The sequence below is a fragment of the Bombina bombina genome, chromosome 6, assembly GCF_027579735.1.
Source record: "Bombina bombina isolate aBomBom1 chromosome 6, aBomBom1.pri, whole genome shotgun sequence".
Lineage (NCBI taxonomy): Eukaryota > Metazoa > Chordata > Amphibia > Anura > Bombinatoridae > Bombina > Bombina bombina.
In genome coordinates this window covers 428045391-428071207 of record NC_069504.1, presented here as the reverse complement: position 1 = coordinate 428071207, position 25817 = coordinate 428045391, and the positions used below count along the sequence as shown (strand labels likewise).

The 25817-nt window shown below is 40.9% G+C and overlaps 1 protein-coding gene across 2 annotated transcripts in view; it reads right to left on the bottom strand.

The window, feature by feature from the left end:
* Positions 1 to 25817, bottom strand: part of AFF4 (ALF transcription elongation factor 4) — a 433430-nt gene that overhangs the window by 143800 nt on the left and 263813 nt on the right. For both annotated transcript variants that reach the window (XM_053717172.1, XM_053717174.1), the window contains 2 exons: positions 21943 to 22845; positions 3327 to 3409 (listed from right to left, as the gene is read on the bottom strand). In XM_053717172.1, coding sequence (XP_053573147.1) covers positions 3327 to 3409; positions 21943 to 22845 — 986 coding nt within the window. The remainder of the gene's footprint in view (positions 1 to 3326; positions 3410 to 21942; positions 22846 to 25817) is intronic.

The following is a 25817-nucleotide window of genomic DNA, read 5'->3' as shown; positions in this document are numbered from 1 at the left end:
GGAATACGATACCAAATGACGCCTTCAGAAAGTCTTTTCTATGTATCAGAGCTCCACACACATGCGACTGCATGTCATGCCTCTCAAAAACAAGTGCGCAACACCGGCGCGAAAATGAGGCTCTGCCTATGATTTGGGAAAGCCCCTAAAGAATATGGTGTCTAAAACAGTGCCTGCCGATATAATCTTATCAAAATACCCAGATTAAATGATTCCTCAAGGCTAAATATGTGTTAATAATGAATCGATTTAGCCCAGAAAAAGTCTACAGTCTTAATAAGCCCTTGTGAAGCCCTTATTTACTATCTTAATAAACATGGCTTACCGGATCCCATAGGGAAAATGACAGCTTCCAGCATTACATCGTCTTGTTAGAATGTGTCATACCTCAAGCAGCAAGAGACTGCTCACTGTTCCCCCAACTGAAGTTAATTGCTCTCAACAGTCCTGTGTGGAACAGCCATGGATTTTAGTAACGGTTGCTAAAATCATTTTCCTCATACAAACAGAAATCTTCATCTCTTTTCTGTTTCTGAGTAAATAGTACATACCAGCACTATTTTAAAATAACAAACTCTTGATTGAATAATAAAAACTACAGTTAAACACTAAAAAACTCTAAGCCATCTCCGTGGAGATGTTGCCTGTACAACGGCAAAGAGAATGACTGGGGTAGGCGGAGCCTAGGAGGGATCATGTGACCAGCTTTGCTGGGCTCTTTGCCATTTCCTGTTGGGGAAGAGAATATCCCACAAGTAAGGATGACGCCGTGGACCGGACACACCTATGTTGGAGAAATCAAGAGATTTATCGATTATTACGAAAGATTTCATTCATCTTTGCTTGGACAAAAATATTTCAGTCAAAGCGGAATACATTCCAGGTCTATCCAATGTAGCAGCGGATTGGGGTTCCCGGTATCTGACGGATTCCAGCGACTGGAAGCTTCATCATCAAGTTTTTCAGTCGCTCCAATCTGTCAGAGGTCCCTTTTCAATGGATCTGTTTGCGTCGAGACTGAATTTTCAGATTCGTCCTTACTTCAGTTGGCGTCCAGATCCAGAGGCTCTTGCGATCGATGCATTTCTCCATCCTTGGCCTCTTCAAACAGCTTACGCGTTTCCTCCGTTTTCCATGATTCAGAGAACCTTATCGGTAGTCCGTCGAGATCTTCTTTCAATTCTCATGATCACTCCCCTTTGGCCATCTCAAGCTTGGTACCCATCTCTTCTAGAGCTGTCTGTCAACCATCCTGTTCTTCTTCCCCATTTTCCTCTTCTTTTGTCGGATCCAGAAGGTCATCCTCACGACCTTATCATTCAAGGATCGCTTCGCCTTATTGCGTGGTCAATCTCGGGCAATCTTCATCTCTCCAAGGTTTATCACAACATGCTAAAGAACTCCTTCAAGACTCTTTGGCCCCGGGGACCAAAAAATGCTATTTTTCCGCATGGACCAGATGGTCTAGCTGGTGCGTGGAAAGATGTTTGGATCCCCTTTCAGTTGATATAGCTTTTGTTATTAATTTTCTTACATCTCTTTTTGAATCTGGTTTAGCTTTTAGAACTATTAATGTTTCTAGATCTGCGATTTCTGCTAAACATTCTTTTGTAAATAATTTTCCTGTGGGTCAACATCCTTTAGTTTGTAAATTAATGAAAGCAATTAAATTGAAGAGACCTCCGGCTCCTAAATATTCTTCATTTTGGGATGTTGATCTTATTTTTGCTCTTTTTAAATCTTGGCCTTCTAATGAATTTTTATCTTTGAAACAACTTTCTGCTAAATTGGCTACTCTTATGTTTAATTTCTTTTCGTAGAGTCTCTGATGTCAGAGCTTTAGATTATAATTCTAAACGTTTTACTCCTGAAGGTGTTACTTTCTTTATTTCTAAAAGAACTAAATCTTTTTCAACGTCTATATTCTATCCTTACTTACCTTCTGAACCTATCCTTTGTGTGGTTTTATGTCTTAGAGTATGAACGCAGAACTATTTCTTTTCGTTCTCCCTCTTCTAATCAACTTTTGTTATCTTTTGTTCCTCCACATTATCCTGTCTGTTCTACATCTATAGCCAGGTGGGTTAAATGGGTTATGAGTGAAGCAGGTATTGATTTTTCTTTTTCTGCTCACTCTGTTAGAGGATCAGCTGCTTCTAAAGCATTTTTGAAAGCTGCTACCCTTCAACAAATTTTGGATGCAGCTGACTGGTCTTCAGATTCTGTTTTTAAACAATTTTATTTTAAACCCATTGAACACGCCTCGCTTAGTCTATTTTGTTAGTTGCTTTAAACTAGCAAAATATGAGTCTCTGGTCTTGTAATAAAATTCGGATTATCCTAAGTTATGAAGGTATAATCTAGATTTTATTAAAGACACAGAGACGAGTATTTTCCCTCCTCTTTATTGTATATATTCATTTTATCCCTCCCTTATTTATTATGATATTATTAATCTTTTTTACATTTGTTTTTAGTTATCAATCAATAATATGGATATTCTGCTGGATGATTTTGTTCCCTCTCATCTATGTGATAAATTGAATCTTCAAGCAAGTTTTCTTCAATGGTTACAGAGTTCCAGTAGATCTTCTAATTCTTCTATCAAGTTGGTTAATTCGACACGGATGTCTCTCCTTTTCAAGATCCTACTCTTCAGTCTTCTTGGTTGCCTTTTCAGTTGGATTTATTGTTATTTGATGGATTTTATGTTTGCTTCATCAGTCGACAAGAAAGAGGATGTGTTAGTATATGTTGGACAGTTTATAGGATATATTTTGAATCTGATTGGTTACTTTGTGTTGGACTAATCAGTTCTACATTGTTATTGGTCACTGATTTATTCTCTGTTTTAACTGTCTTTTTTCAAATATGACAGTTTTCTTGTATTAATATATGTGCTTTTAATGACTGCCATTTAAGTAGTAAAGGAAAGAAAGCAAAATACTCGTCTCTGTGTCTAATAAAATCTAGATTATACCTTCATAACTTAGGATAATCCGAATTATATTTCAAACACTTCATGTTAACTGAAATGCTCTCAGTTTAGCAGTGCTTTACATATTTTGAAAATATCCACACTGAAACAGTTGAAACTGCTGGTGTTTCGGTTTACAGCCTTTGTACATAAAAATCTTTGCTAGGATTACAGACCAGCTTTATATAAAACATAACTAGAGTGTCTAACAATAAATGAATATGAATTTCAACAGAGTTTAATGCAAAGGACGTTCAATATTTTTCAGCAAAATAAATGATGTCTGACAGTAATCAGCACATGGGAAAAAATACACAATATAAAAAAACTAACATCTTGGAGGACTCACTCTTTATTTGACACTTTCTGACTGGAAGTCTTCTCATCCAGTTTGGTTTTCTTGCTTTCACTCTCCCGAATTTCATCAAGATTCTGAACAATAAATGTTATAATAAACAATAATAATAAATTAACTATAATAAAGCATTTTTTATTTCAAGATATCATGATACTATTCTATTTTAGCATCAATGTTGTTTATGCAGCAGCAAGTTAACATTAATTAAAATATCAGCACCATAAAAAAAACAAAATCAATAAATTAAAGGGAGAGTAAACACCTTAAGATTTTTATATAAAATCTTATGCATAATGAAAAATGTTTGCAAAATACTTTGATTATTTATTTTGCCACCTTCTCATGCAACTTAGCCCTCAAAACATAAAAGCACACTGCAGAATTCTCAAGGCTAAACCTGTGTGTGTGTGTGTGTATGTGTGTGTGTGTGTGTGTATGTGTGTGTATGTGTGTGTATGTGTGTGTGTATATATATATATATATATATATATATATATATATATATATATATATATATATATATATCCCTAATTGGGTTTAGCAGACTACTACAAAACAATGCACTTTATCCTAATACTATGACTAGCCGTGCTGTCTGCAGACTGTGTAAGCTTCTCCAAATAAGGCAAATGGTGGGTGGAGTTTGGCTATTGAATAACAAATTGCAGAAAAAAAGGATGTTTATTTGGTTAAAAATGTATGCTTACCTGATAAATGTATTTCTTTTTTGATATGACGAGTCCACGGATCATCTAATTACTATTGGGAATATCACTCCTGCCCAGCAGGAGGGGGCAAAGAGCACCACAGCAAAGCTGATAAATATCACCTCACTTCCCTCCCACCCCAGTCATTCGACCGAAGTAAAGGAGAGAAAGGAAGTAACAAGGTGCAGAGGTGTCTGAAGCTTATAACAAACCAACAACCTGTCAATAAAACAGGGCGGGCCGTGGACTCATCGTGTCAAAAAATAAATTTATCAAGTAAGCATAAATTTTCTTTTCTTTTTAATGACACAAGTCCACGGATCATCTAAGTACTATTGGGAATCAATACCCAAGCTAGAGTACACAGATGATACGGGAGGGACAAGACAGGGAACCTAAACGGAAGGCACCACTGCTTGAAGAACCTTTCTCCCAAAAGTGGCCTCAGTCGAGGCAAAAGTGTCAAATTTATAGAACTTTGAAAAAGTGTGAAGAGAGGACGAAGTTGCAGCCTTGCAAATCTGTTCCCATGAGGAACAGCCCTCGTGGAAGGAGCCTTAACTCTCTCTGGAGGGTGCTGTCCAGCAGTCTCATAGGCAAAACATATGATACTCTTCAGCCAAAAAGAAAGAAGTAACTGTGGCTTTCAGACCCTTACGTTTTCCCGAGAAAACCACAAACAAGGCAGAAGACTGACGGAAATCCTTAGTCGCCTGTAGGTAAAATTTTAAAGCACGTACCACGTCCAAATTGTGCAGAAGCCGCTCCTTCTGAGAGGAAGGATTAGGGCACAAGGAAGGAACAACAATCTCCCGATTAATGTTCCGGTCACTAACTACTTTAGGAAGAAATCCTAATTTAGTACGTAAAACTACCTTATCCGAATGAAGAATAAGGTAAGGAGACTCATACTGCAATGCCGAGAGCTCTGACACTCTACGAGCAGAAGAAATAGCAACAAGAAACAAAACTTTCCAAGATAACAACTTAATATCTAAGGAATGCATAGGCTCAAACGGAGCCCCTTGAAGAACCTTAAGAACTAACTTAAGACTCCAGGGAGGAGTAACTGGCTTAAACACAGGCCTGATCCTGACCAAGGCCTGACAAAAAGATTGCACTTCTGGTACGACCACCAGACGCTTATGTAACAAAATAGATAAGGCAGATATTTGACCCTTTAGGGAACTTGTCGATAATCCTTTCTCCAAACCTTCTTGGAGAAATGACAAAATTCTAGGAATCCTAACTCTACTCCAAGAGTAGCCCTTGGATTCACACCAATAGAGATATTTACGCCATATCTTGTGGTAAATCTTTCTAGTTACAGGTTTACGAGCCTGAATCATGATCTCTATGACCGATTCCGAAAAGCCCCGCTTGGATAAAATTAAGCGTTCAATCTCCAAGCAGTCCGCTTCAGAAAAACTAGATTTGGATGAAGGAAGGGCCCTTGAAGTAGAAGGTCTTTCCTCAACAGAAGTCTCCAAGGTGGAAGAGACGACATGCCCACCAGATCTGCATACCAAGTCCTGCAAAGCCAAGCCGGTGCAATGAGGATCACCGGTGCCCTCTCCTGTTTGATTCGAGCAATGCCCCGAGGAAGAAGAATTTAGATACCATAGTTTGATCTATTCATTGTAGGGTTAGCAACATTTACTCTATGATTTAATTTATATCAGGTATAACCCCATTCTGAGTGCACATCCAACTCCGGGATGTAATTGTTTATATATATTATATTTATATCTGTAATAAATGTCCCAATACTCATATTTTGCTAACGTCTTAAAACTGGACAACAATTACATCCCGGAATTGGATGTGCACCCAGAATGGGGTTATACCTGATATAAATTATATCATAGAGTAAATGTTTCTAACCCTACAATGAATAGATCAAACTATGGTATCTAAATCAATCACAATTTAACTATTTTTAGGTTACCCCTCTATGTGTATATGTTATCCTAGCCTTTTTGCCAAGGCATTAATTATATGTATTGCTATGTTGAACACATGACCAGTTTCTTAATAATTGGTGTATACACATTTATAAACAGTCTGTAAGTGCACATCACAATTCATATTGTATTATACTTTCCTTCTAACAACCCACACGTATTTGAGCCAAGTATAATCTGTATTTTTAAACCCTCTACATGTACCTCAATAATAACACAATTTCCTAAGCATGCCGGTTTTAAGGATCCCATACACTGACGATATTTATCCCGCAACACTCAGTGGTAAGAATGCAGAACAGACATATATCGCAAAAAAAAGGAAAGTGATAGTAATAGGCTCGCATTGTATCACTATGGAACTTTGTATTTACCAAATTCAGTTTGACAGAATTCAGAAGTACTGATAGCCTTAATAATGTAATGAGACTTTTTGCTACACTACTCTGAATATTGATTGTCACACGACTGGCCTATAATCAACATGTTGAATCATTCTGCAGGTCCTAAAGATTATTGTGTATGGCAAACGGAGGATTTCTAACATTAAGCTAGCTAGAATATGTTTGACAAGGGGGCGTGTTGACAGTATGCAGCGCCATCCAATGATATATCGCTATGTCAATGGTGGGTCACTTACAGCCCCAAATCTGACAACATTAATGCAATGAGATTTCGGATCGTACTAATTGGAATGGCGATTGTCACACGACTCACAAGCAATATGCTGGGTTAACTAGTGGGTACAATATTATCACAATGTGTGCTAACCGGATGTTTTCTTACGCTACACTTCCCAAAGTATATCTGACAGGGGGCGTGATTGTAATAGGCGTTACTATACAAGACCGGGACACCCCCATCCAATGGTATGTCACCACATCAAAGGAAGGCTTGATTTATTAGCTTAGACTAAGATTGGCTAATGAGAGGGGTGTGTCAAATACACGATACGGATTGGCTCAAACACAGATAGGGATGGTTTATATAGAAGCCACTTTGGACATTCGGCTTGATACTTTAAACCTTACACATTGCAGCTGCCTTACACTTCACATCTTGTCTATAAGGACTGTATTTCTGTTTGAAGTGAAGGATTCTTCAGCTACCCACGGACAAAACGAGGACTACACTGTGAAGGGACATGCGCTTAAATTGAAGCCGGTCTCAAGTCACATACTAAAGGTCCTTTTGTTATTAGATCTACAGAGGAAATCTGGTTATTTTGTGACCCTGCGTGCGATCCTGCACTAAGACGGAGTTCACCATCTATATTATAGCGGCCGCTATAGTTCACCTTCAAGCTATCCTGACCAATAGGATTGCCCATACAGAGACGACACCTCCCGATTTGTGACGTCACGGGACACGTATACGCCTCACGGAGGTGCCTCTTGATACACGGACGGTACACTTAAAGGTAAAACGGGTCTACACTAACCCGGCTTTGGTTCTCTTTTGAATCATCTGAGGACTTTAGATTTGATGCTGACTTCTCCCTCATAATACTGAGATAAGGTGTATATTGGCAACAGCAGTCCGATTCTTAAATGATCTATGTCTTTTTCTTTTCTTTTGTTGTAGGACATATATCAATGTGATTGTTTGTTTTAAATTATAACAAGTAAACTGACCCAAATTATTTCATTTTGTCTGCATAGCAATTATTTTTAAACTGTTTAGCACCTTTAGCTTTTTTAGCGCTTCTCCTCGTTTTCATTCTTTCAAATGAAAAATAAGCCATGTACTAAAAAGAAAAGGCTCTGGAGATCATATACCCCTCTAGCACAGGGGAAGCGATGTCTCTTGCTCTTGCTAAATATTGCTCAACTTGTTGCAGATGATGGCAACAACTATTCTCTTACTGGAACAGGTTTGCTTTATTTATGCACCGTAATAGCCGTGAGAATGGGAGTAGGTTAAGACAAAGACAAACACGAGAGACAAACCGAAACTCTGTTATGAAAATCTTGCTCCTACCACTCACTGAGGATAACACAACCCCTCTACAGTTTATAATGTAGACGTTTTAGTAATTTGTAGTTGTATCTCCAACTTTTCTCTTTCTATAATGAAAAATGTATTGCTCCTGATTCCTTTGTGTTTAGAGTGTGATTGCTGTGAGATGCACAATCCCCTCTGGTCTCATGCTTACTTTTTTGTATGTTGGTGTACTCCTTGTTTTCAGGCATTGTAGTATAAGATAAAGCCCAAATATCTGACAGTTTTAAGCTGTTGCACGCTATCAACAGCCATTTTAATAATGTAAGGTCAGTTTAGAAGCATACTCTGCATGGTGATTGGTCTCTGTTGCTAAAATTTCTATATATTCTTGGATCAGATCTCAGTGGTTATAACCCTATGCATACGTTTATATTCCTTTAACTAATGTGCTCATATCCATTTAGGTGGGTTGTTGGCTGATATACTTAGAGGACTACAGCTTTTAGGTATGCTGCAGCTCTTAAGCTTGGCGATCGATATTAAGCATTAAACCTGAACATTAACAACTCCACTATATTGCACACAATGTTTTGCATGATTCTTTTATATTATTGTCTGGTTTACTTCCTGTATGTAGCTGGGAGATTTTGAATTATTGGCTGCTCTCCTTCTCACATGAATGTACAGTAAGCTTTTTGCATTCAGCTTTCTGTGGAACATAGATTTTATGCCTTATAAAGAGTGAGGCCATCCTTCAGCATATATGGGCATAATAGTCTGGGTCATACCTCATCAATCCTAAATACACTTATCTGTACTGAAAAGTAGATGTGTGGGAACTTAGCTATGGGAGCTACTATTGTTTATATTGTTCACGTGGTATGCTGCTCCTCTTGACTGCCGATATACTTCTGTCCTGCATTGTTAGTGTTCCACTACCATGCCTATAGTAGTACATTTAGAAATCATTGCCCCCACTACACTGTCTTGCCTTGGATGTCAAGCTAGTACTTTCATTTAGATTTCTCTTTAGTAACTTTTACTCAAAACATATAATTAGTGTTACACAGTGCTTATAAGTTGCCATTTAACTTGGGAGCCCTTGGGGAATAGCTGTTTCTAGATCCTCTTTTCTCCTACATTGGTGTGTCCGGTCCACGGCTTCATCCTTACTTGTGGGAATATTCTCTTCCCTAACAGGAAATGGCAAAGAGAGCACAGCAAAAGCTGTCCATATAGCTCCCCCTCTGGCTCCGCCCCCCAGTCATTCTCTTTGCCGCTCTGAACAAGTAGCATCTCCACGGGGATGGTAAAGAGTATGTGGTGTTAGTTGTAGTTTTATTTCTTCTATCAAGAGTTTGTTATTTTAAAATAGTGCCAGTTTGTACTATTTACTCTACAACAGAAAGTGATGAAGAGTTCTGTTAAAAGAGGAGTATGATTTTAGCAACAGTAACTAAAATCCATTGCTGTTCCCACGCAGGACTGTTGAAACCAGAGAACTTCAGTTGGGGGGAACAGTTTGCAGACTTTTCTGCTCCAGGTATGACTAGTCTCTTTTCTAACAAGACATAGTAATGCTAGAAAACTGTCATTTTCCCTTATGGGATCGGTAAGCCATTTTCTTAGACTCATAACAGAATGAAGGCTTATAAATGGGCTCTATACTGGTTGACACTATTGTGGGATAAATCGATTGATTTATATAATATTTATATGACTTTTGGAGTGTTTTGTGATTTGAAACACTTTTGGGAACGTTTTTATTACGCCTGGCAGTTGTTTAGACACATAATCTAGTCAGGAAGGCCCCTTCACTCTGGTATGCAGAGGGAGGAGGCCTCATTTTCGCGCCTCAATTGCGCAGATACTTCTAGAAGCAGTGCATGCAGCTTCATGTGAGAGGGTCCTGTGGCCATAAAAGCGATTTCAAGAAGGCTTATTTCTGTGGTGAATAACCCCCAAGGAAGTTAAAAGCCGCAGCAAAGGCTGTGGCAGGGACTGTAGTGGGTTTAAAACTGGTAAATTGAACAATTAGCTCCGGTTTGCTCATTTAAGGGATTAGGGACTTGAAATTTGGTGTGCAATACTTTCAAAGCATTAAGACACTAGGGTGCAAATTTTGTAAAGATCGGATATTTCCTTCATAGTTTTTCAAACATTCAGAAATAAAGTGTGCTCTTTTTATTATTTAAAGAGACAGTAACTGTTTTGTTTAAAAACGGTTTTATTGCATTAATAGCCTGCCAAAGTCTGTCTAACATGTCTATACCTTCAGATAGCATATGTTCTGTGTGTATGGAGGCCAAGGTGGTTCCCCCTTTAAATGTATGTTCAAATTGTGCCATGGCGTCCAAACAAAGTAAGGACAGTACTGTCACATTTAATAAGGTTGCCCAAGATGATTCTTCAAATGAAGGTAGTGGGGATAGTTCATAATCCTCTCCTTCTGTGTCAACACCAGTTTTGCCCGCGCAGGCGATACCTAGTACATCTAGCGCGCCAATGCTTGTTACTATGCAGCAATTAACTGCAGTAATGGATAATTCTATAGCAAATCTTTTATCCAAACTGCCAGCATTTCCCAGAAAGCGTGATTGCTCAGTTTTAAATACAGAGGATGAGCAAGTGGGCGCTGACGATAATTTATCTGTTATACCCTCACACCAGTCTGAATTGGCAGTGAGGGAGGGTCTGTCTGAGGGAGAAATTTCTGATTCAGGAAAAGTTTCTCAGCAGGCAGAACCTGATATCGTGGCATTTAAATTTAAGTTAGAACATCTCCGTGCCCTGCTTAAGGAGGTGCTAACTACTCTTGATGATTGTGACTCTTTGGTGATTCCAGAGAAATTGTGCAAAATGGACAATTGATAGAGGTCCCTGTGCACGCTGATGCCTTTCCGATACCCAAGAGGGTGGCGGACATAGTGACCATTGTCGACCCAGAAGGGACGCATGGCAAACAGTCCCTAAGGTTGAGGGGGCAGTTTCTACGTTGGCCAAACGCACAACTATTCCCATTGAGAACAGTTGTGCTTTCAAAGATCCTATGGATAAAAAATTGGAAGGATTGCTTAAAAAGATATTTGTTCAGCAAGGTTTCCTTCTCCAACCAATTTCGTGCATTATTTCTGTCACCACGGCGGCGTCTTTTTGGTTCGAGAAACTAGAAAATTCGCTCCATAAGGAGACTCCATATGAGGAAGTCATGGACAGAATTCACGCACTAAAGTTGGCTAATTCCTTTATTTTAGATGCCGCTTTTCAATTGGCTAAATTAGCGGCGAAAAATTCAGGTTTTGCAATAGTGACGCGCGGGGCGCTTTGGCTAAAATCTTGGTCGCGGATGTGTCGTCCAAGACAAAACTGCTTAATATTCCTTTCAAAGGTAAGACCCTTTTCGGGCCAGAATTGAAGGAGATTATTTCAGACATCACTGGGGGAAAGGGCCATGCCCTCCCACAGGATAGGCCTTTCAAGGCTAAGAACAAATCTAATTTTCGTTCCTTTCGCAATTTCAGGAACGGACCGTCTCCCAACTCTGCAGCCTCTAGACAAGAGGGTAACGCTTCCAAGCCTAAGCCAGCATGGAAACCAATGCAAGGCTGGAACAAGGGTAAACAGGCCAAGAAGCCTGCTGCGGCTACCAAGACAGCATGAAGGGGTAGCCCCCGATCCGGGACCGGATCTAGTAGGGGGCAGACTTTCTCTCTTTGCTCAGGCTTGGGCAAGAGATGTTCCGGATCCCTGGGCACTAGAAATAGTCTCTCAGGGGTATCTTCTAGAGTTCAAGGAACTTCCTCCAAGGGGAAGGTTCCACATGTCTCGCTTATCTTCAGACCAGATAAAGAGACAGGCATTCTTACATTGCGTAGGAGACCTATTAAAGATGGGAGTGATACACCCAGTTCCAAATGCGGAACAAGGTCTGGGTTTTTACTCAAACCTGTTTGTAGTTCCCAAAAAAGAGGGAACTTTCAGGCCAATTCTGGATTTAAAAATTCTAAACAAATTCCTCAGAGTTCCATCATTCAAAATGGAAACCATTCGAACGATTTTACCAACAATCCAGGAGGGTCAATACATGACTACCGTGGACTTAAAGGATGCGTACCTACATATTCCTATCCACAAAGATCATCATCAGTTCCTAAGGTTCGCCTTTCTGGACAAACATTACCAGTTCGTGGCTCTTCCGTTCGGTTTAGCCACTGCTCCCAGAATTTTCACAAAGGTGCTAGGGTCCCTACTAGCGGTTCTAAGACCGAGGGGCATTGCGGTGGCACCTTACTTAGACGACATCCTAATCCAAGCGTCGTCCCTTTCCAGATCAAGGGCTCATACAGACATTGTATTAGCCTTTCTCAGGTCTCATGGGTGGAAGGTGAACGTAGAAAAGAGTTCCCTGTCCCCGTCTACAAGGGTTCCCTTTCTGGGAACAATAATAGATCCTGTAGAAATGAAGATTTTTTCTGACAGAGGTCAGAAAATTAAAACTTCTAAACGCTTGTCAAGTTCTTCAATCTATTCCTCAGCCTTCCATAGCTCAGTGCATGGAGGTAATAGGACTAATGGTTGCAGCAATGGACGTGGTTCCTTTTGCTCGAATTCATCTAAGACCATTGCAACTGTGCATGCTCAAACAGTGGAATGGGGATTATGCAGACTTGTCTCCCCAGATTCAAGTAGACCAGGTAACCAGAGACTCACTCCGCTGGTGGTTGACTCAGGATCACCTGTCTCAGGGAATGAGTTTCCGCAGACCAGAGTGGGTCATCGTCACGACCGATGCCAGTCTCTTAGGCTGGGGCGCGGTCTGGGACTCCCTGAAAGCTCAGGGTCTATGGTCTCGGGAAGAGTCCCTTCTCCTGATAAACATTTTGGAACGAGAGCGATATTCAATGCGCTCCTGGCCTGGCCTCACCTAGCGAAGGCCAGATTCATAAGATTTCAGTCGGACAACATGACGACTGTAGCGTACATCAATCATCAGGGGGGAACAAAGAGTTCCTTGGCGATGACAGAGGTATCCAAGATCATCAAATGGGCAGGAGGATCACTCCTGCCACCTATCTGCAATCCACATCCCAGGAGTAGACAACTGGGAGGCGGATTATTTGAGTCGTCAGACTTTCCATCCGGGGGAGTGGGAACTCCACCTGGAGGTCTTTGCCCAGTTAACTCAACTATGGGGCACTCTGGATATGGATCTGATGGCGTCTCGTCAGAACTTCAAAGTTCCTCGATACGGGTCCAGATCCAGGGCGACACTAGTGGATGCATTAGTGGCGCCTTGGTCGTTCAATCTAGCTTATGTGTTTCCACCGTTCCCTCTCCTTCCCAGGCTGGTAGCCAGGATCAAACAGGAGAAGGCCTCTGTGATTCTAATAGCTCCTGCGTGGCCACGCAGGACTTGGTATGCAGACCTGGTGAATATGTCATCGGCTCCACCATGGAAGCTACCTTTGAGACAGGATCTTCTAGTACAAGGTCCATTCGAACATCCAAATCTAGTCTCTCTGCAACTGACTGCTTGGAAATTGAACGCTTGATTCTACCTAAGCGTGGGTTTTCAGATTCAGTTATACTCTGGTTCAAGCCAGAAAGCCTGTGACTAGGAAGATTTACCACAAGATATGGCACAAATATATGCGTTGGTGCGAATCCAAGGGTTTTTCTTGGAGTAAAATCAAATTTCCTAGGATTCTTTCCTTTCTCCAAGAGGGTTTGGAGAAAGGTCTGTCAGCTAAAGGGACAGATACCTGCTGTGTCTGTCTTGTTGCACAAACGTCTGGCAGCCGTGCCAGATGTACAAGCGTTTGTACAGGCGTTAGTCAGAATCAAGCCTGTTTACAGACCTATGACTCCTCCATGGAGTCTAAACTTAGTTCTTTCAGTTCTTCAAGGGGTTCCGTTTGAACCTTTGCATTCCATAGATATTAAGTTACTATCTTTGAAAGTTCTGTTTTTAGTTTTTCTTCTGCTAGAAGAGTTTCTGAATTATCTGCTTTGCAGTGTACTTCTCCCTATCTGGTATTCCATGCAGATAAGGTAGTTTTACGTACCAAGCCTGGTTTTCTTCCAAAAGTAGTTTCCAACAGGAATATTAACCAGGAAATAGTTGTTCCTTCTCTATGTCTGAATCCAGTTTCAAAGAAGGAACGTTTGTTACACAACCTGGATGTGGTCCGTGCTTTAAAATTCTATTTAGAAGCAACAAAGGATTTCAGACAAACATCATCTTTGTCGTTTATTCTGGTAAGAGGAGAGGGCAGAAAGCCACTGCTACCTCTCTTTCTTTTTGGCTGAAAAGCATCATCCGATTGGCTTATGAGACTGCCGGACGGCAGCCTCCTGAACGAATTACAGCTCACTCTACTAGAGCTGTGGCTTCCACATGGGCCTTCAAGAACGAGGCTTCTGTTGATCAGATCTGTAAGGCAGCGACTTGGTCTTCTCTGCATACTTTTGCCAAATTTTACAAATTCGATACTTATGCTTCTTCGGAGGCTGTTTTTGGGAGAAAGGTTTGCAAGCTGTGGTGCCTTCCGTTTAGGTTACCTGACTTGTTCCCTCCCTTCATCCGTGTCCTAAAGCTTTGGTATTGGTTCCCACAAGTAAGGATGAAGCCGTGGACCGGACACACCAATGTAGGAGAAAACAGAATTTATGTTTACCTGATAAATTTCTTTCTCCTACGGTGTGTCCGGTCCACGGCCCGCCCTGGCTTTTAGTCAGGTTTAAAAAATTTTGTTTTTGTAAACTACAGTCACCACGGCACCCTATAGTTTCTCCTTTTTCTCCTAACCGTCAGTCGAATGACTAGGGGGCGGAGCCAGAGGGGGAGCTATATGGACAGCTTTTGCTGTGCTCTCTTTGCCATTTCCTGTTAGGGAAGAGAATATTCCCACAAGTAAGGATGAAACCGTGGACCGGACACACCGTAGGAGAAAGAAATTTATCAGGTAAACATAAATTCTGTTTTTTTATTTTCTCACCATTGATAGAGTTGTTTTAAATATCTGGTATGTGGGCCAACAATGATGAAGGAGTAGACTATTACTTGAATAACCTCCGCCCCCATCACTTTTATGCGGTAATGGTTGAATACCTCCTCCTCCGCATTCCCTTTTTAAGTAGCCTCTGCCTAGTCTGAAGAACCGTGACTAAGTTTTGTCCTATATTCCTTAAATAGGTTCTTCGGGCCCTAGTACAAGAAATTTGCTATGTTTATGATTTTCTGGTTAATGGAAGATTGTCTAGACTAATAATTGTACTATTGTTTATGTTATTACCAATGTTCAATGTTAATAACCAACTATGCTTACAGTGGCAACTGAGGACTGTTTCAGCACAACACTTTTATCAGTTTATGGCGTTTGATGTTAATTGACATTATCTGAGAGTAATTTAGGTGTCCTCCTGTATTTTTTTATTTTGATATTGGTTACAGTACCCAAAGTTTGCCGCTATTATATATATCCATTCACACTGGACTTTTTGATATTAGCTTCATTAATGTGTCTTCAGTGGTTGACCACAGTTTATGGTCCCTTGAGTGGACCTGTTTGCTTGGAGGACATTATGAACCAACAAAACTAAAAAAAAATGAGGTTCTAGAATATCATGTCATGTCGGTGTGCTATGTGTTGATGTTTCCACATGCTGTATTGTATTGACCTTTTTTGTTGTTTCGTTTATCCCTACATGACATATGTAAATTGTATCTTTCCTGATATGACTATATTGTAAAAGCCATTTTTACCTCAATAAAAATAATGTTAAAAAAAAAAAAAACAAACATCAAAACTGTAGAATTTAGTAAATGTATGCAAAGAGGACCAAGTTGCCGATTTGCAAATCTGATCAACTGAAGCTTCATTCTTAAAGGCCCACGAAGTGGAGACTGATCTAGTAGAATGAGCTGTAATTCTCTGAGGTGGGGCCTGACCCGACTCCAAATAAGCTTGATGAATCAAAAGTTTTAACCAAGAAGCCAAGGAAATAGCAGAAGCCTTCTGACCTTTCATAGGACCAGAAAATAAAACAAATAGACTGGAAGTCTTCCTGAAATCTTTAGTAGCTTCCACATAATATTTCAAAGCTCGCCACATCCAAAGAATGTAAGGATCTTTCCAAAGAATTCTTAGGATTAGGACACAAGGAAGGGACAACAATTTCTCTACTAATGTTATTAGAATTCACAACCTTAGGTAAAAATTGAAAAGAAGTCTGCAAAACTGCCTTATCCTGATGAAAAATCAGAAAAGGAGACTCACAAGAAAGAGCAGATAGCTCAGAAACTCTTCTAGCAGAAGAGATAGCCAAAAGGAACAACACTTTCCAAGAAAGTAGTTTAATGTCCAAAGAATTCATAGGCTCAAATGGAGGAGCCTGTCAAGCATTCAAAACCAAATTAAGACTCCAAGGAGGAGAAATTGATTTAATGACAGGCTTAATACGAACTAAAGCCTGTACAAAACCGTGAATATCAGGAAGTATAGCAATCTTTCTGTGAAATAAAACGGAAAGAGCAGAGATTTGTCCCTTCAAGGAACTTGCAGACAAACCCTTATCCAAAATCCTGAAGAAACTGTAAAATTCTAGGAATTCTAAAAGAATGCCAAGAGAATTTATGAGAAGAACACCATGAAATATAAGTCTTCCAAACTCTATAATAAATCTTTCTAGAGACAGATTTACGAGCTTGTAACATAGTATTAATCACTGAGTCAGAGAAACCTCTATGACTTAGAACTAAGCGTTCAATTTCCATAACTTAAAATTTAATGATTTGAGATCCTGATGGAAAAACGGACCTTGAAACAGTAGGTCCGGCCTTAACGGAAGTGGCTAAGGTTGGCAACTGGACATCCGAACAAGATCCACATACCAAAACCTGTGTGGCCATGCTGGAGCCACAGCAACCCTAACGATTGTTCCATGATGATTTTGGAGATCACTCTTGGAAGAACTAGAGGCGGGAAAATGTAAGCAGGATGATAACACCAAGGAAGTGTCAGCGCATCCACTGCTTCCGCCTGAACATCCCTGGACAGGTATCTGGGAAGTTTCTTGTTTAGATGAGAGGCCATGAGATCTATCGCTGGAAGCCCCCACATCTGAACAATCTGAGAAAACACATCTGGATGGAGAGACCACTCCCTGGATGTAAAGTATGACGGCTGAGATAATCCTCCTCCCAATTGTCTACACCTGGGATATGCACTGCAGAGATTAGACAGGAGCTGGATTCCGCCCAAGCAAGTATGCGAGATACTTCTTTCATAGCTTGGGGACAGAGTCCCACCCTGATGATTGACATATGCCACTGTTGTGGTATTGTCTGTCTGAAAACAAATGAACGGTTCTCTCTTTAACAGAGGCCAAAACTGAAGAGCTCCGAGAATTGCACAGAGTTCTAAAATATTTATTGGTAATCTCGCCTCTTGAGATTTCCAAACCCCTTGTGCTGTCAGAGATCCCCAAACAGCTCCCCAACCTGAAAGACTCGCATTTGTTGTGATCACAGTCCAGGTTGGCCGAACAAAGAAGCCCCTTGAAACGATGGTGATCTATCCACCACGTCAGAGTGTGTCGAACATTGGGATTTAAGGATATTAATTGTGATATCGTTGTATAATCCCTGCACCATTGATTCAGCATACAAAGATGTAGCGGTCTCATGTGAAAACGAGCAAAGGGGATTACGTCCGATGCTGCAGTCATGAGACCTAAAACTTCCATGCACATAGCCACTGAAGGGAATGACTGAGACTGAAGGTGCCGGCAGGCTGCAACCAATTTTAAACGTCTCTTGTCTGTTAGATTCAGTGTCCATGACTGTCTCTATCTGGAAGCCTAAAAAGGTGACCCTTGTCTGAGGAATCAAGAAACATTTTGGTAAATTGATCCTCCAACCATTTTCCGAAGAAACAACACTAGTTGATTTGTGTGAGATTCTGCAGAACATAAAGACTGAGCTAGTACCAAGATATCGTCCAAATAACGAAACACCGCAATACCCTGTTCTCTGATTACAGAGAGTAGGGCACCTAGAACCTTTGAAAAGATTCTTGGAGCTGTTGCTAGGCCAAATGGAAGAGCAACAAATTGGTAATGCTTGTCTAGAAAAGAGAATCTCAGGAACTTATAATGTTCTGGATGAATCGGAATATGAAGGTAAGCATCCTGCAAGTCTATTGTAGACATATAATGTCCTTGCTGAACAAAAGGCAGAATAGTCCTTATAGTCACCATCTTGAAAGTTGGTACTCTTACACAACGATTCAAAATGTTCAGATCCAAAACTGGTCTGAATGAATTTTCTTTCTTTGGGACAATGAATAGATTTGAATATAACCCCAGGCCTTGTTCCTGAAAAGGAACCAGCATGATTACCCATGAAACCTCCAGATCGGAAACACACTTCAGGAAAGCCTGAGCTTTTACTGGATTCACTGGGATGCGTGAGAGAAAAAATCTCCTCACAGGAGGTCTTACTCTGAATCCTATTCGATACCCTTGAGAGACAATGCTCTGAATCCATTGATTTTGGACAGAATTTATCCAAACATCCTTGAAAAACCTTAATCTGCCCCCTACCAGCTGGGCTGGAATGAGGGCCGCACCTTCATGCGGAGTTAGGGGCTGACTTTGGTTCCTTGAAAGGCTTGGATTTATTCCAATTTGAGGAAGGCTTCAAATTGGAAACAGATTCCTTGGGGGAAGGATTAGGTTTTTGTTCCTTATATTGTCGAAAGGAACAAAAACTATTAGAAGCCTTAGATCTACCCTTAGGTTTTTTTATCCTGAGGCAAAAAAACTCCTTTCCCCCAGTAACAGTTGAAATAATAGAATCCAACTAAGAACCAAATAACTTATTACCGTGGAAATAAAGAGATAGTAATCTAGACTTAGATGTCATATCAGCATTCCAAGATTTAAACCACAAAGCTCTTCTAGCTAAAATAGCTAAAGACATGGATCTATCATAAATTTTGATATCGAAAATGGCATCACAATAAAATGATTAGCATGTTGCAGTAAGCTAACAATGCTAGATATGTCAGAATCCAATTCTTGTTGCGCTAAATTCTCCAACCAAAAAGTTGAAGCAGCTGCAACATCCGCCAAAGTAATTGCAGGCCTAAGAAGATGACCTGAATATAATAGGCTTTTCTTAGATACAATTCAAGCTTCCTATCTAAAGGATCTTTAAAGGAAGTACTATCTTCCATAGGAATAGTGGTTCGTTTAGCAAGAGCAGAAATAGCCCCATCAACTCTGGGGATTTTTTCCCAATACTCTATTGCAACCGCTGGTAAAGGATACAATTTTTTAAACCTTGCAGAAGGATTAAAAGGAGTATCTGGCTTATTCCATTCCTTAAAAATCATGTCAGAAATAGCATCAGGAATAGGAAAAACCTCTGGAGTAACCACAGTAGGTTTAAAAACAGCATTTAAATGTTTACTAGTTTTAATATCAAGAGGACTAGCTTCCTCAATATCCAAAGTAATTAACACTTCTTTTAACAAAGAACGCATATACTCTATTTTAAAAAAATAAGTAGATTTGTCAGTGTCAATGTCTGAGGATGGATCTTCGGAATCTGATAGATCCTCATCAGAAGTGGATTATTCATTATGTTGTCAGTCATTTGAAATTTCATCAACTTTATGAGAAGTTTTAAAAGACCTCTTACGCTTATTAGAAGGTGGAAATGCAGACAAAGCCTTCTGAATAGAATCAGTAACAAATTCTTTAAAATTCACAGGTATATCATGTACATTAGAAGTTGAAGGAACTGCAACTGGCAATGTATTATTACTGATGGACACTATCTGCATGTAAAAGTTTATCATGAAAACTAATACAAATGACATTAGGAGATATAATCTCCACAATTTTACAACAAATGCACTTAGCTTTTGTAGAACCAATCTCAGGCAGCAAAGTTCCAGCAGATACTTCTGAGGCAGGATCAGATTGAGACATCTTGCAGAATGTAAAAGAAAAAACAACATACAAAGCAAAATGATCAATTTCCTTATATGACAGTTTCAGGAATGGGAAAAATGCAAATAGCATAGCCCTCTGACTTAGAGAAAGGCAAGAGGCAAAAGCAATGGGGCAATAAATAATAAAAAAAGTCTGGCGCCATGTATGACGCACAACGTAACTAGAATTTTTTTTGGCGCCAACCATGTCCGGAAGCAACATACTCGCGTCACTAAAGATGCAACCCTGTGTGAACCCCTGCGTCAACTAAGACGCCGGAAATAACGAACTTGCGTCAACGGACGTGCCCTTTTCGCGCCAAAAAATTCTCGCACAAAGAATGATGCAATAAAGTGTGGCATTTAGCGCACCCGCGAGCCTAAAACAGCCCGCAAATTAAAACAAGTAGTCAATTGAAAAAAAGACTAAACCCCAGGTAAGAAATATTAACTTTCCCATCTGAAACTGACAATCTGTAAAAGGAAATACATGAACCTGACTCATGGCAAATATAAGAACAATACATATATTTAGAACTTTATATAAATGCATAAAGTGCGAAACCATAGCCGAGGTGTCTTAAGAAATAAAAACATACTTACCAAAGACACCCATCCACATATAGCAGATAGCCAAACCAGTACTGAAATGGTTATCAGTAGAGGTAATGGTATATGAGAGTATATCGTCGATCTGAAAAGGGAGGTAGGAGATGAATCTCTACGACCGATAACAGAGAACCTATGAAATAGACCCCTGTTAGGAAAATCACTGCATTCAATAAGTAATACTCTCAACGTCCCTCTGACATTCGCTGTACTCAGAGGAATCGGGCTTCAAAATGCTGAGAAGCGCATGTCAACGTAGAAATCTTAGCACAAACTTACTTCACCACCTCCATAGGAGGCAAAGTTTGTAAAACTGAATTGTGGGTGTGGTGAGGGGTGTATTTATAGGCATTTTGAAGTTTGGGAAACTTTGCCCCTCCTGGTAGGATTGTATATCCCATACGTCACTAGCTCATGGACTCTTGCCAATTACATGAAAGAAAGCAACTGTACAACTTCCCTCTCGTTCTCAGAAAGTGAAGGAGAAAAGGTGCGCAACGCAATAGCCGCCTCCTTTAGTACCGCCCATCGTGGGCGTCGCCAATACAGTAATCTCACGGTCCGCATATTTGTTTATGAAACCGCCGGGTGATGTCAACCACCACAAATATTTTTATGCCCCAGTGCCTGCGTCTAGGCTGCCCACATAGTGTCTCCTGAGTACATAGGAGATTTTATGTCTAAAGAATATAAAGTGCCCAATTCCAATGAAAGCTCCTTATATGTCCCAATCTATGAAATAACATGCCCAACTTTTTCTGAGTTTTCTTCTATTAACTGCAGAAATAAAAGTCAGCACTTACCTCATATTCTGCCCGACAGCAAGGCAGCTCCCAGGTTTGAGAGGTCCTCTCCCTCACATGGACCTGTGAAACAAGAGAAAGGACTGAGTAATAGCCCTCAGTTTTTCAGGGTTAGGGCAGCAACAGTATGGGAGGCGCAGTGAGAATTATGTCCAACAAGTTCCCATTGCTCTAAAGTCACCACTGCTCTACAGAAGAGACCGATATGGACTACGGCTACACCCTAGAACAAAGCAGCACCATCTTGTACTACTTTTAAAAATAATAAACTCTTGATTGAAGAATCTTTTCTAACACCTAATTTACCACCTCCCTGCTCTTAACATAGGCAAAGAGAATGACTGGGGTTGGAGGGAAGGGAGATGATATTTAACAGCTTTGCTGTGGTGCTCTTTGCCGCCTCCTGCTGGGCAGGAGTGATATTCCCAATAGTAATTAGATGATCCGTGGACTCATCATGTCATTAAAAAGAAAACAATGTTTAGGACTTGGCCGATTTGTCTATACAACACAACAAAAATATCTTGTAATAATTTGTTTTTACTGTTACTTTAAGAAATGTTTTATCAATGGTGTACCTTGTGTTTCCGCTTTCCTTTGCTGGAAGGCTTCTCAGCTTGCTTCTGGGCTTCTTTTGGGTGCTTCTCTGGCGCACTCTTTTCAACCTTCGGTTGTTCAACTTCTTTATAAGGCCTCCCTGGTATACGGGATAACAGACTTAAATCAATTTTTACAATAAGGGGGTATCTGTCCTCAGGTTCACTAAGTGGTGACAGAAGTTCCTTCTCTTCCATAGGAGAGAACAAACGTTGCCGAAAAAAGCTATCATCCTCCTCAGAGGGTTTCATTGGTGGAGTCCTAATGCTATCTGAATATTTGGGCGTTTGGGATGAAGGTGGAAGGCTCTCATTTTCAGAATCAGAGGATGAGGTATCTGTTTCAACAAATTCTCTGGATTTCTGTGATGGTTTACTTGAAGGCTTGCACTTTTTCCTCTCTGTTGCAGGGCGAGGTGAAGACTTGGGTTCCTTCTTTATGTTGGGCTTTCGAGAGCCTTTTGTGGCGGCCTTGTGTCTATTAGGTGGTAGGCTGCTTGTCATTCCTACTGTAGTAACACTTTCTATTTTGAGCCCTCCTCTTGGTGCCTCAACAGCTGTCTTTTCAGGTTTTTTAGGCTGCTTTTTTCCTATTGTTCTCCTCTGTGCTGTGCTCTCACTTTGTGCTGGAGACTTCTGTCTCCCACGGCTGCCATCAGAGCCTTTTTGTGCCACTTTAGACTCTCTGACTGGAGTTGGAGGATTTGATTCCTTGGGCCCACTTGGCTCAATATATCCAGCTCCTGTTTCCTGTTCTTGACTCTCCTTTTTATATCCTTGTGATGAGGGAATATTACTCTCTACTGAAGAAGCAGGAGATACTTTATGTGGATTTACTTTGTTCAACCAGTTATCCAACTGCCACTTGTTTGATGGTGGCTCCGGCTATATTTATGTAAGAAAAAAGATTTTTTATTTTAAAAAACATAATTTATGCTTACCTGATAAATTCCTTTCTTCTGTAGTGTGATCAGTCCACGGGTCATCATTACTTCTGGGATATTAACTCCTCCCCAACAGGAAGTGCAAGAGGATTCACCCAGCAGAGCTGCATATAGCTCCTCCCCTCTACGTCACTCCCAGTCATTCGACCAAGGACCAACGAGAAAGGAAAAGCCAAGGGTGAAGTGGTGACTGGAGTATAAATTAAAAAATATTACCTGCCTTAAAACAGGGCGGGCCGTGGACTGATCACACTACAGAAGAAAGGAATTTATCAGGTAAGCATAAATTATGTTTTCTTCTGTTAAGTGTGATCAGTCCACGGGTCATCATTACTTCTGGGATACCTATACCAAAGCAAAAGTACACGGATGACGGGAGGGATAGGCAGGCTCTTTATACAGAAGGAACCACTGCCTGAAGAACCTTTCTCCCAAAATAGCCTCCGATGAAGCAAAAGTGTCAAATTTGTAAAATTTGGAAAAAGTATGAAGCGAAGACCAAGTTGCAGCCTTGCAAATCTGTTCAACAGAGGCCTCATTCTTAAAGGCCCAAGTAGAAGCCACAGCTCTAGTGGAATGAGCTGTAATCCTTTCAGGAGGCTGCTGTCCAGCAGTCTCATAAGCTAAACGAATTATGCTACGAAGCCAAAAGAAAGAGAGGTAGCAGAAGCTTTTTGACCTCTCCTCTGCCCAGAGTAAACGACAAACAGAGAAGACGTTTGTCGAAATTCCTTAGTTGCCTGTAAGTAAAATTTTAGAGCACGGACTACATCCAGGTTGTGCAGTAGACGTTCCTTCTTCGAAGAAGGATTTGGGCATAAAGAAGGAACAACAATCTCTTGATTGATATTCCTGTTAGTAACTACCTTAGGTAAGAACCCAGGTTTAGTACGCAGAACTACCTTATCCGAATGAAAAATCAAATAAGGAGAATCACAATGTAAGGCTGATAACTCAGAGACTCTTCGAGCCGAGGAAATAGCCATTAAAAATAGAACTTTCCAAGATAACAACTTTATATCAATGGAATGAAGGGGTTCAAACGGAACGCCCTGTAAAACATTAAGAACAAGGTTTAAACTCCATGGTGGAGCAACCGTTTTAAACACAGGCTTAATCCTGGCCAAAGCCTGACAAAAAGCCTGGACGTCAGGAATTTCTGACAGACGTTTGTGTAACAGAATGGACAGAGCTGAGATCTGTCCCTTTAATGAACTAGCGGATAAACCCTTTTCTAAACCTTCTTGTAGAAAAGACAATATCCTAGGAATCCTAACCTTACTCCAAGAGTAACCTTTGGATTCACACCAATATAGGTATTTACGCCATATCTTATGGTAAATCTTTCTGGTAACAGGTTTCCTAGCCTGTATTAAGGTATCAATAACTGACTCAGAAAACCCACGTCTTGATAAAATCAAGCGTTCAATTTCCAAGCAGTCAGCTTCAGAGAAGTTAGACTTTGATGTTTGAAGGGACCCTGAATCAGAAGGTCCTGTTTCAGAGGTAGAGACCAAGGTGGACAGGATGACATGTCCACCAGATCTGCATACCAAGTCCTGCGTGGCCACGCAGGTGCTATTAGAATCACTGATGCTCTCTCTTGTTTGATTCTGGCAATCAATCGAGGAAGCATCGGGAAGGGTGGAAACACGTAAGCCATCCTGAAGACCCAAGGTGCTGTCAGGGCATCTATCAGGACTGCTTCTGGATCCCTGGATCTGGACCCGTAACGAGGAAGCTTGGCGTTCTGTCGAGACGCCATGAGATCTATCTCCGGTTTGCCCAACGTCGAAGTATTTGGGCAAAGACCTCCGGATGAAGTTCCCACTCCCCCGGATGAAAAGTCTGACAACTTAAGAAATCCGCCTCCCAGTTCTCCACTCCCGGATGTGGATTGCTGACAGGTGGCAAGAGTGAGACTCTGCCCAGCGAATTATCTTTGATACTTCCATCATAGCTAGGGAGCTTCGTGTCCCTCCCTGATGGTTGATGTAAGCTACAGTCGTGATGTTGTCCGACTGAAACCTGATGAAACCCCGCGTTGTCAACTGGGGCCAAGCCAGGAGGGCATTGAGAACTGCTCTCAATTCCAGAATGTTTATTGGCAGGAGACTCTCCTCCTGACTCCATTGTCCCTGAGCTTTCAGAGAATTCCAGACGGCACCCCAACCTAGAAGGCTGGCGTCTGTTGTTACAATTGTCCAGTCTGGTCTGCTGAATGGCATCCCCTGGACAGATGTGGCCGAGAAAGCCACCAAAGAAGAGAATTTCTGGTCTCTTGATCCAGATTCAGAGAAGGGGATAAGTCTGAGTAATCCCCATTCCACTGACTTAGCATGCACAGTTGCAGTGGTCTGAGGTGTAGGCGAGCAAAGGGTACTATGTCCATTGCCGCTACCATTAAGCCGATTACCTCCATGCATTGAGCCACTGACGGGTGTTGAATGGAATGAAGGGTGCGGCAAGCACTTTGAAGTCTTGTTAACCTGTCCTCTGTCAGGTAAATCTTCATTTTTACAGAATCTATAAGAGTCCCCAGGAAGGGAACTCTTGTGAGTGGAACGAGTGAACTTTTCTTTTCGTTCACCTTCCATCCATGTGACCTTAGAAATGCCAGTACTAACTCTGTATGAGATTTGGCAGTTTGAAAGCTTGAAGCTTGTATCAGTATGTCGTCTAGGTACGGAGCTACTGAAATTCCTCGCGGTCTTAGTACCGCCAGAAGAGTGCCCAGAACCTTTGTGAAGATTCTTGGAGCCGTAGCCAATCCGAATGGAAGAGCTACAAATTGGTAATGCCTGTCTAGAAAGGCAAACCTTAGATACCGGTAATGATTTCTGTGAATCGGTATGTGAAGGTAAGCATCCTTTAAATCCACTGTGGTCATGTACTGACCCTCTTGGATCATGG